This window comes from Sus scrofa, chromosome 14 (genome assembly GCF_054392235.1).
Source record: "Sus scrofa isolate SSC_HxYL_T2T_F1_AM1 chromosome 14, Sscrofa_HxYL_maternal_Yorkshire_Landrace_v2.0, whole genome shotgun sequence".
Lineage (NCBI taxonomy): Eukaryota > Metazoa > Chordata > Mammalia > Artiodactyla > Suidae > Sus > Sus scrofa.
Window position 1 is genome coordinate 57,547,437 of NC_139396.1, and position 12,435 is coordinate 57,559,871.

General features: G+C 39.3%; 1 protein-coding gene across 15 annotated transcripts in view; it reads left to right on the forward strand.

Annotated features, from left to right (window-relative positions):
• Nucleotides 1–12,435, forward strand: part of MED13L (mediator complex subunit 13L) — a 324,733-nt gene that overhangs the window by 257,108 nt on the left and 55,190 nt on the right. For 11 of the 15 annotated variants that reach the window (XM_021073120.2, XM_021073121.2, XM_084994191.1 and 8 more), the window contains 6 exons: nt 397–562; nt 2,643–2,747; nt 8,280–9,011; nt 10,035–10,260; nt 11,259–11,361; nt 11,670–11,794. In XM_021073120.2, the coding sequence (XP_020928779.1) occupies nt 397–562; nt 2,643–2,747; nt 8,280–9,011; nt 10,035–10,260; nt 11,259–11,361; nt 11,670–11,794 (1,457 nt within the window). The remainder of the gene's footprint in view (nt 1–396; nt 563–2,642; nt 2,748–8,279; nt 9,012–10,034; nt 10,261–11,258; nt 11,362–11,669; nt 11,795–12,435) is intronic. The other 4 variants (XM_021073123.2, XM_084994192.1, XM_084994195.1 and 1 more) reach the window with 1 other exon arrangement.

Genomic DNA, 12,435 nt, shown 5'->3' on the forward strand with positions numbered 1-12,435 from the left:
GTTACATGAGCATAAAGCTCCCTCTACTGTTAATTGTTCTGCTTTGGAACTTACTGCATTGGGATTTTAAATTTCAAGCAACCATGCATGTTTATATCTTTAATATTGTGTATGAACCCTCCCATGTAAATGGTCTCCAGGACCTGTGAAGTAGGAATGCCTCTGAAAGGATATGGCCTTGAGGGTATGTGAGTGCATGAGTATTGATGTGATTGAAAGCTATACTGATGGCAGGTTTACTCATAGCTACAGATAGTGTTATTGTCAGGAGTAGCAGCAAAACTGCATGATGAGTTTCAACAATTAACAATATTTATGTTGAAAAAGCCAGCAGTCTATGTACTAGAAGACCTTTTCAGAAAATTCTGACATTTCCAGATTGTCTTCCTTTCCCAGGTGAGAGTGGAGGTACGCAGAATGCTGTCAGTCACCTAGGTTCCCAAGACGGGGGGATGATAACTATGCACAGTCCAAAGAGATCGGGGAAGATTCCTCCAAAACTCCACAATCATATGGTCCATCGAGTCTGGAAGGAATGCATCCTCAACAGAACCCAGTCCAAGTATGTTTTTTGCATTATGTCTGGATCGTGGCTTAGTGACCATGTCTTTGATTACAGCATGAAGAGGCTCAATCACATTGTGCTATTGTGTGGCCAAACCCTGAGGGGTTTTTTGATTGTTAGTGCATCTCTTTTAACATAATAGGATAAAAATCAAAACAAAGATGTCAAAATAATTTTATTATCCAGGAAAATTTTGAAGTTTGACATCTTGACATCTCAAGATTGTCATGGTGTTCATCTGACTTCTTTAGCACAGCAGAGGTGGCTCAGAGATTCACCCTGAGTGTCAGGATAGTAATTGTGGGTTTGGTGACTATTTTAATTGCATAAATGGTAATATCAAATAGTCATCAATAAGTGCTGTTTAACTTATCAAGATTTACATAAACTTTAACATATTTTCGCATCTGTTTTGATATGACTGCGATATTCACCTTTTGACTGATACAAGAACATAAATGTCTTGATTCTCTGAAGCAGAATAAATATGGACAATAACTCCTAAGCACTCATTTAGAAGTTAAATGTTTTTTTTTTTTTTTTTTTTTTTTTTTTTTTTGTCTTTTTGCTATTTCTTGGGCCGCTCCCGCGGCATATGGAGGTTCCCAGGCTAGGGGTCGAATCGGAGCTGCAGCCACAGCAACGCTGGATCCGAGCCGTGTCTGCAACCTACACCACAGCTCTCGGCAACGCCGGATTGTTAACCCACTGAGCAAGGGCAGGAACAGAACCCGCAACCTCATGGTTCCTAGTCGGATTCGTTAACCACTGCGCCACGACGGGAACTCCTTTTTTTTTGTTTTGTTTTGTTTTTTGTTTGTTTGTTTGTTTTTTGTTGTTGTTGTTGTTGAGAAGTTAAATGTTTCTTAAGTGACCACTATTCAAAGCTTTATATACACATTTAAAACATGTCTTGGAATTCATACTATGTATTTCCCAATTAATTGGCTCTAGAATAGGCTACTAGATAAATCTAAAATAATTACAATGGAAAATCATATGCCATGTTCTAGAATTAAAAAAAATATTTCTAGGGAGTTCTCTAGTGGTTTAGAGGTTAGGACTTAGAGCTTTCACCCTGTGACCCAGGTTCAATGCCTGGTCTGGGAACTGAGATCCCATATCAAGCTGCTGCATGCATGTCTCTGGAGCGGGGGAGAGAAGATAATTCTAGTCATCATTTCCTTTAGAATTGTTGGTACAGATAGTTTCACTTCCATCTGCAATGTCTAGACAATTTCCATATTAACATTTTCTTTTGCTTTTATCTTTCATTTACCATCGTTGATTTTTATCACCAGTAACCTTTCCACCAACTCCAGCAGATTAGAGCCCTTCTATCGGCAGCACAGAACAGGGAATTGAGACACCCAGAAAGGCAGGGGAGTGTGGAGAACAAGCAGAGTCCCTGCAGAGCCATCAGTGAAACACTGCAGTATCAGCTGTAGCAAAATCAGCAGTACAGAAATACTGCCCAGTGTTCTTATTTATGCAGCAAGAGACATTTTGCTACCAATTATTAGTGACATGTGGGAGGTATTTTTGATTCTTTTAGTTCGTATTACATGTGTGGAGTGCTGCCCTTAAATGCTAGTAAATATAGGAGTTTTAAGAGTCTGAGAGTATATAATTTATAGATGTTGTAAAAAGGTAATTTTTAAAGGGAGTTTCCTTGTGGCTCAGTGGGCTAAAGACCCAGTATTGTCAGTGCTGCGGCTTGGGCTGCTGCTGTGGTGCAGGTTTGATCCCTAGCCCAAGAACACATGCTGTAACATGCCCTGCCATCAAAAAAAAGAAAAAGTGCTGCCAGATGTTGTTTTGTTCTGTGTATCACCCATGTTAAAATCTTAAAGATATTCAACTTCAGTTAAAAATATTTTGAATCCTGCTTCTTCTAGTGCATGGAAGCGGTAGTTTACTTTTCAGCACCGCCCCCCCCAACTCTGGTCTATCAGCAAGATCCCATTACTGTGTAAATGTATTCATGTCTTTTTAACATCCCCCCCACCACCAGCACCACCAGAGTTCTGAATATTATCTCATGTTTACACAAGCCACATTTTTTACCCTTTTTTAGGAGGAGCCAAATGTCAACTCCGACTCTTGAAGAAGAGCCTGCTAACAATCTTGCTACTTGGGATTTTGTGGATCCAACCCAAAGAGTCAGCTGTTCTTGCTCTAGGTAGGTAGTGGCCAAGGCAGAAGAGTAGTCCAATAGAATGATGGAGCGTTGTGTTGGCTGTCTCCGACCACTTTTTCCACATCATTTTGCTTTGTTTTGTTTTAAATCTTCTATCTCCAGTAGAGAAGAAAAAAGGCTTGGTGTTTTCTTCTAAGTAAATGGTAGTTTTATTGTCAGGACTCAGAATGAGCTTTTTTAGACAACTGGCCGTGTTATCTGATTGCTCTCAGAGATTTCTTCAGAATAACTACTTCACAACTAAGGACATCAGTTTGATAAGACAATCTCTTGCCATTTAAATGAGTTTATTTAATTACTCTTAATTTTAAAGTAGATGTAAATATCAAGCAGGATGGCCTGAATTCATAGAATTAGAATTAATTAAATACACCTATAGAAAATGTGTTTTGTTGATGTTGGTGCTGCTGACTGATGCAGGTATGTAGTAATAACATCTGCCAAAAGCTAAAATTATTGCTCATTAATTTAGATATTTGAATAGAAACTCAAATTGTTTTCTGTAGAAAGTTTTTGCACTCCTCATTTATATTGTCTTGACTTATACCTTGTGGTAGTAAAGAATCTTATTGTCCACATTTTCATTAGGGTTCTTAAATTTCTTAAGTGTATATCAGCCTTACCACCCCCCCACCCCCCCACCACCATCTCAGGGCTCAGCTAACTATTAGAGCATATGGTGATGATAATTTACTTTGGGAGCAACCTAGAGTAACTTTGCTTCCTTTTGATATTGCTCAGTACTTATAAAACAATTTCAGTTGAAAATAAGTGTACTTAGAAGATGGCCCTTTGTTTCTCTAATTTAGATCATGGGGTTCTTAATGTGGCATAAATTGGCTTCTGGGTAGGGAGGTGGTCATGATGCCCAAGAACTCTGTAAATGCATACGTACATGCATATATACACTTAGACAATAATTTTGTCTTTTATATGAATTGATTCTCTTTTATCATCTCTGCTTTGGTAGTCACCTTTTTCTTGAGAGATGCTGTAAGTACCTAATGAAACTCTTGAGCGATTTTTTAAGAAGGATTTTTTTTTTTTCCGTCTTTTTGCCATTTCTTGGGCCGCTCCCAGGCTAGGGGTCGAATCGGAGCTGTAGCCACCCGCCTGTGCCAGAGCCACAGCAATGCAGAATCTGAACTGCTTCTGCAACCTACACCACAGCTCACGGTAACGCCGGATCCTTAACCCACTGAGCAAGGCCATGGATCGAACCCGCAACCTCATGGTTCCTAGTTGGATTCGTTAACCAGTGAGCCTCGACGGGAACTCCAAGAAGGATGTTTTTGATGTTATTTGCTCATTAAGGGTCCTCTCTCTGAGCATGTAAGAATGTCTCTCTCTCCAGTCCCAGGATAAGTGTGGCATACTAGCTGAATACTTGGTCTACTTTTGTCTCTATGCCATTGTAAATTGTATGGCAGAAAGTATTTTCCTATTGACGTCTAAACAGCTTATAGCCAAGTTATGGTCCGTCTTTAAGAAGTACAAAGGATAAAAAATTTTAGTGTATTTAATTTCACTTGTGCCTTCATCTTATTTTTTCCTGCTCTTTTCCTTAATCTGGATTTTTTTTGCATTTTATAAATAATCTTTTTACTGATTTCTATCACATTTTTATTCGCTACTTTGAATTATTTTTACCTGAAGTGTAAATTAACAAACAACACTTTTTCTTTTGTCCTCTAGAGTTATTTCACTGTTTCCTCACCAAATTCTTTATCCCTTTCAGGTTTTCTTTGTAGATATGCATTCCATTCTGTTGACTTCAAAATGTTTGTCTTTAAACTTGACTTCTACTTGTACTCTAGTCTTGTATTTTGGGGCGTGCTTTTAAGATATATCCTTAATATTGACATATCTGTTCCCTCACAATTTCATACTATAGCCATCATTTTTGTTACAGTTTTTCCCTTCTCAGCCTAGAAATTATAACGTGTATTTATTTCTCTGAAGTTTCCAGATCACTTTTATCATTGCATTTCACCGTGACTTCCTTTGAAATGTCTGTTGTCATCATTATGCTTTTCTCATTCTTTAAGTCACCATGTGTTTTTGAACTATTTGGCCCTGCTTCTGATTCCTTCCCACTAAGGAACCACCCATATAGTTCACCCTCTGAGCCTGATCTTCCTGCCGCCTGCTTCAGTTAGGTCCCTTAACTGTTCACAGATTTGTAGTGATGGATGGTCTGTTAACTTACTGGTATATTCCTAATTCCAACCATTCCAACAAATGTAGCTGAGTCATTAAATACAATTGAAAAAAAATGACTTTATAAGGTTATCCACTTTGCAAAAAGTCACTTTAAAGAGGCTACTGTAAAATACTTATCAGAAAGACTGGGGTGGTTAAGTGCTCTCCGAGAAGATCCAAATCTAAAAGTTTTATATAAAAGACTTTTAGAGCTTAGGTCTTAGAATAAGCACCCTTAGAAGATATAATTGAGATATTTTCAGATGAGACATTCATCTCTTAACTGTGGTACTGTGCCCTGGAGATTTAAAGTCCAATTTCTGCCTTATTGACAATAGTCTTATGCATAGATAACCTTCTTCAAAGTCAGGATTATTTTTTTAAGAGTACCAAAGACTTTGAGTACCAAAGAGTAGTTTCATTTTTTTTTAATTTTAAAGTTTTATTGAAGTATAGTTGATTTACAATGTTGTGAAAATTTCTGCTATACAATATAGCGAGTCAGTTATACATGTACCCACATCCATTTTACATTATTTGATTTTATTTTTTTATTTTTTGTCTTTTTAGGGCTGTACCCGCAGCATGCGCAGGTTCCCAGGCTGGGGGTCGAATGGGAGCTATAGCCGCAGGCCTACACCACAGCCACAGCAATGCCAGATCCAGACCACGTCTGCGATGTATACCACAGGTCATGGCAACACTGGATCCTTAAACCCCTGAGCAAGGCCAGGGATCAAACTGCATCCTCATGGATACTAATCAGATTGATTTCCACTGAGCCATGATGGGAACTCCCATTCTGTTTAAGATGCTTTTGCCATATGGATTATCACAGAATATTGGGTAGAGTTCACTGTGCTATACAGCAGGTCCCCAGTGGCCAGTCATTCCGTGTATCACAGTGTGCATATGCCATTCCCAGACACTCAGTCCATCCCTCCACTACTGCCTGTCTGCTTTGGTAGCTGTAAGTTTGTTTTCAAAGTCTATGAGTCTGTTTCTTTTCTGCAGATAATTTCATTTGTATCCATTTTTTAGATTCCTCATATAAGTGATGTCATATGGTGTTTGTCTTTCTCACCTTTAGAAGTTATAATCGAGATATTTTCAGATGAGACCTTCATCTCTTATTGTGGTACTGTGCCATGGATATTTAAGTCCAAGTTTTGCCTTATTAACAATAGCTTTATGCATAAGCAGCCTTCTTCAAAGTCAGGATTCTTTCTTTCTTTCTTTCTTCCTTTCCTTTCCTTTCCTTTCCTTTCCTTTCCTTTCCTTTCCTTTCCTTTCCTTTCCTTTCCTTTCCTTTCCTTTCGTTTCCTTTCCTTTCGTTTCCTTTCGTTTTCTTTCCTTTCTTTCCTTTTGACTTTTGTCTTTTTAGGGCTGCTCCCAGGGCATACGGACATTCCCAGGCTAGGGGTCAAATTGGAGCTGTTACTGCTGGCCTACGTCACAGCCACAGCAACACCAAATCCGAGCCGCATCTGCGACCTACACCACAGCTCATGGCAACACCGAGCAAGGCCAGGGATCGAACCCAAAACCTCATGGTTCCTAGTCGGATTTGTTTCACTGCGCCACAACGGGAACTCCTCTCTTTCTTTCTTGGACTGCACCCACGGCATGTGAATGTTCCCAGGCTAGGGGTTGAATCAGAGCTGTAGCCGCTGACCTACTCCACAGCCATAGCAACGTCGGATCCAAACCGTATCTGTGACCTATACCATAGCTCATGGCAATGCTATATCCTTTAACCCACTGAGCAAGGCCAGAATCGAACCCACATCCTTCCTCATGGCTAGATATTGGTCGGACTCTTAACCACTGATCCACAGTGGAAACTCCAGGATTTTTTCTTTTTCTTTTCTTTAACTTTTTTTTTTTTTTTTTTTTTAAGAGTACCAAAGACTTTGGTAAGAGTGTTTTCAGATTGTCTGCTGCAGGATTACCAACCCCCTTATGGAAAGGTCCACCCTTCACACTGTTTAATGGCTTTATAGGGCAGGGTGGCCATCCTGCTGTCCCACTAAACCATCCCATTATACCACACAAATTCATTTTACTGCTCACTAGGGCATCATTTAGTGCAGTGCAGCAGTAATTTAATGCCACCCTGGTGGCCTCAGAGAGTTACTGCTACACTGGCAGGAGAGCTTACATTTTTCCATGGGAATGAGTTATATATTGGGAGGAACTGGCTAACCTGTTATGTAACTTTTTTGCACAGATTAAATCTTAGCATCATCTAGTGGGCCCTTATGGAGAAAGCTTGCCTTGCTTGCCAAGAGGTGTATTAGGATGTGAATAGACTTGTTATTCCTGCTTATATAGTATAGATACCTTTGTATATGTGCGTCATTTTAATATTCTCACAGCCTTTTTACTTGTCTCATTTTAACCTGTTTGTGTAAGATCCGAAGTTGTCTTTTATACAGTCTTTCTTAGATGATAGTAGCATATAAGGTTCGTAGTATACTATTTATCCTATTGAATATTCTTAAGGCTGACCTTATTTTCTTAGTTTCCCACTTTGGGGGAGAGTTGTATAGTTATTTTATTCCTGAATTACAACTTTGTAAGTTTTATAAACCATTCTATATTGGACTTACTAGCGTGTTGTAAAACAGAAATTGAAAGCTTTTTTTTTTTTTTTTCTTGACAGATGGTCTCATTACTCTTGGTTTTAAAATGCAACATGAACAGATTATCTAAGACCCTCATCAAATTTGAAGGATTTGGGGATTTTTCAAATTAGTATTTTTGTAGAGGTTATGAGTATCATTTTAATCAGTGTTTCTTAAGTCTACCTCTTATCTACCTAACTTATATGTGATTGGTTCATCATTTTCTCTTAGGGGGTTTTGCATTTTTTAGTCCTTATGAATATATTTAACACCTGGAGTTCACTTAAATGTATTAGTGCACATAATGTATGTTTTAAAAGACAGAACCTTGTCAGAAGTGTCTCTTCCATAATATTACAGTGATGCAGGAGTTCCCATCATGGCTCAGTGGTTAGCGAACTCGACTAGCATCCATAAGGACATGGGTTCGATCCCTGGCCTCCCTCAGTGGGTTAAAGATCCGGCATTTCCATGAGCTGTGGTGTAGGTCACAGACACAGCTCAGATCTCATGTTGCTGTGGCTCTGGCATAGGCCGGCAGCTACAGTTCCAGTTGGCCTCCTAGCCTGGGAAATTCCATATGCCACAGCTGTGGCCCTAAAAAGACCAAAATAAATAAATAAATAGAATGATGCATTTATTTTCATCTGCGTATCTATTGACTTCATTTTAATTCTCATTTCAGGCATAAACTTTTAAAGCGTTGTGCAGTAGGACCTAGTCGACCTCCCACAATATCACAACCAGGGTTCAGTGCAGGACCATCATCATCTTCATCTTTACCACCTCCTGCTTCTTCTAAGCACAAAACAACAGAAAGACAGGAAAAAGGAGACAAGTTGCAAAAGAGACCCTTGATACCATTTCATCATAGGCCCTCTGTGGCCGAAGAGTTATGCATGGAACAAGATCCACCAGGACAGAAGCTAGGGTTGGCAGGGATAGACTCCTCCTTAGAGGTGTCTAGCAGTAGGAAGTATGATAAGCAAATGGCCGTGCCTTCCAGAAATACAAGCAAGCAAATGAATCTGAATCCTATGGATTCACCTCATTCCCCTATTTCCCCTCTGCCGCCAACACTCAGCCCTCAGCCACGAGGTCAGGAAACGGAGAGTTTGGACCCACCGTCTGTCCCTGTGAATCCAGCCCTCTATGGAAATGGGCTGGAACTCCAGCAGTTGTCTACGCTGGATGACAGAACTGTCCTCGTAGGCCAAAGACTGCCTCTGATGGCAGAGGTCAGTGAGACCGCCTTATATTGTGGGATTAGGCCCTCGAACTCAGAGTCATCAGATAAGTGGTGGCATAGTTATCATCTTCCATCCATTGATGATGTCGAGTTCCGGCCTCCAGAGCTCCAGGGTGAGAGATGTGATGCCAAAATGGAGGTAAACTCAGAGAGCACTGCATTGCAAAGGTAAGGCGACTCTCTGACCCATCCACCTGATCACTCACCAGAAGGCCAAGGCCATAGGTTCCCAAGAATCAGGGCCTTCAGATACAAAATGAAAGAGGCCTTTCTTCACCATTCTAGAATCTGCATTTGGAAAATGTTTAAAAGTCAAATGCTTTGTCCATCGTGAGGTTTAACACACGTGTCATTATTTCAGTGCTGACATATAAAGGTTTCATTGTAGAGTTGAATTAGCTGCACTAGTATTTATTTTTGGCTTGCTATCTGTTAATCAGAGAATGAAGCTTTGACCATATTGTGGTCAGTGCCCTCTTGGTATGTTGCTACTTTTAAGGAAGGCTTTACTTGCACTTGGGTACATATCATGCATCCAGTAATAATACTTCAGAGGGCTTTTGAGCGACTTATTATTCCAAATAGTTCCCACACAGGTTTTCTCATTTAATCTTCACCACAGCTGTATTACTACATTAATGTCATACCTAAGAAGGAAACTAGGGTCATGCAGTTATAAATGACACAGATGGAATTTGAACCTAGACTGTCCTCACAGCCTGTTTGCGCTGTTAAATGAAATCAGAGTCAAAAGCATATGTTCTTGACAGAGGCTACTAAAATTTATTTAATCGTGAATAAGTTTAGTTTAAGCTTTCCAAGTACTTGAAGTTTTAAATGTTGCTTTTTTAAAAACATCTGGGAGTTCCTGTCGTGGCACAGCATAAACGAGTCTGACTAGGAACCATGAGGTTGCGGGTTCAAACCTTGGCCTCGCTCAGTGGGCTAAGGATCCGGCATTGCCGTGAGCTGCGGTGTAGGTCGCAGACTCGGCTGGGATCTAGCGTTGCCATGGCTGTGGCGTAGGCCGGTGGCAACAGCTCCGATTAGACCCCTAGCCTGGGAACCTCCATATGCAGTAGGTGTGGCCCTAGAAAAGACCAAAAAAAAAAAAAAAAGAAGAAAAGAAAAGAAAAAACCCTAATGTTTTTACTTTATCTTGTTTAAATTGTCATTTATTTTCCCTTTCAGACTCTTAGCACAACCTAACAAACGGTTTAAAATCTGGCAAGACAAGCAGCCCCAGATGCAGCCACTCCACTTCCTTGACCCATTACCCCTATCACAACAACCTGGAGACAGTTTGGGAGAAGTCAATGACCCATATACCTTTGAGGATGGTGACATAAAATACATCTTTACAGCGAACAAGAAATGCAAACAAGGGACAGAGAAAGATTCCCTGAAAAAGAATAAGGTACCATTTAACATAGAGAGAGTCCAGCCTGGTGTGGGTTTCAGTCTATGTCAGTATAACACGTGTGGGAATACTTTGGAGGCAGAATGTTTGAGATAGTCTTGCCTGATTGCTCTGTCCCCATATTCATGCTCTTGGTACTATTGTATCAAACAGCGTATTGTCCCTTTTTATGTCATGGCTCACCTTTGTTTAAAAGTCAGCCGAACATAAATGAAGCCTCATATTTTCCAGGCTATAGCTTGTACAGTGCATGTTTCCTCTCATATGCTAATTATTGTTGGCCTATGCTCCCTGCTTATTTCTTTTTAATTATTATTCCAAAATACCCAAAATGTAAAGAAAAAATGTTGATAGCAATATCTACTGTTTCTTGAACGCTCACTGCGTTTACTGTGCTAATAAGCTCTTAATCTGTGTACCTCTGAATTAATATCAATACTACTCCAAGACTGGTGTCACTGTCATAAATATGAGTACTGGCGGTGCCTGCTGTTTTGAGCCTTAAATTCTAAAACATCTAAACTACAGGGCCATTCTTGAAATGGTACTTTTTTAAAGTATGCCTAATAATAGAGGACGTAAGACATTTAAAAACAATTAAAAGAGGCCAGGGCAGTTCAGGAGAATACTTCTTAGATTCCTTTACAGAGATCTATCTAGATCCAGAAAGTCTGAACCATAATTCAACATCTAAAATGCTATATTTAAGGCAGCTTGTAACAACATGGCAGGTCTATAATAAAATGCCACCAGTACTATTGAGGCATAAAACCCCAATTGACCCAGATTTAGGGGAAAGTATGGGAGTTTTCGGTTTGGTTTAAATTCAGGGAAAAGGACCTATCTTTTATTTTCTTTGGTTGCATAGACCATGATTTATCATACTTGTGCTCATAACAAGTTCCATTCTACCCTCTAATTCTTTGTGTTCTCCCTCATATTCCACACTTTGGGTTGGTGTTCATGTGTTTTGTTTGGCTGAATTTATTATACAGTCAGAGGATGGATTTGGTACCAAGGATGTCACTACACCAGGTCATTCCACGCCGGTGCCTGAAGGGAAAAATGCCATGTCCCTTTTCAGTTCTACTAAAACAGGTGTGTACAATGATTATTTGCCTCACTTGGATGGTTGCTAAAATAAGATGCGAGGGAGATGGTTCTCTATTTAAAATTTTATTCTTATTGTAATAGCAGTAATTTGCTCTCATTCTTAATATATTTTTCATAGTTTGTTTTTCAGTTCCTTTCAAAACTAATAAACATATTTGGCACTAATTGTCTCTAAATTTAACTAAAAACCTAGGGAAACAATTCACAGGCAGGGCTTGCTCATTGTCCTTTCCTCATTCCTCCTCCCTTAACAAAGTTGCTGATTCTGTGCCTTTTTGCCTCCTTCCCCACAGATGTCCGGCAGGATAATGCTGCTGGCAGAGCTGGCTCCAGTAGCCTTACGCAAGTGACAGACCTGGCACCTTCCCTTCATGACTTGGACAACATCTTTGATAATTCTGATGATGACGAACTTGGGGTGAGTCTGCCATAGCTATGCAAACAAAAATTCACTTAAATGGGTGGACTTGTATCAGTGTTTCAGTATTTATTTATAGTTTGGTCTACTGAATTGGGGGCTCTTATTTCAGGTTCTGAATGTTCTTTAAAAATGTTTGTGTACTTTGAGTGGATTTTAAAAGTTATTAGTGTAGCCTCTAATATCCTTGGATTTTATTTGTAATGGCTTTTTTAAAATTGGTGTTATTCCTGTTGTAAATATTAAAGTCGTTCACATTTATTTTTTTAAATCTTTCTCAATATTATGAGATTAACATAAGTGTATTACATAGCCCTTGAGCTCAGATTTTTAAAATAATGCTCCTTAACCTTTTATCCATCTAATAAGTCACAGGTTAGTCAACATTATAAGAGGTATTACAATTATGTTCTATACTTTTTAGAATTATGGCATCCATCAGGAGATAAAATTTATACACATAGACATTAAATAATACAAGGCATCATGTGATTCAAGTGATAGATAAGAATTTATAATTCTTTGGAGAATAACTGAGCTGAATCAGGATATTTGCGTCCTTGTTCACCTAAAAAACTCTGTGCCTTTGGGCAAAGAGAAGTGCCTTTTCAAGTTCCTGTTGTGGCTCAGCGGAAATGAAT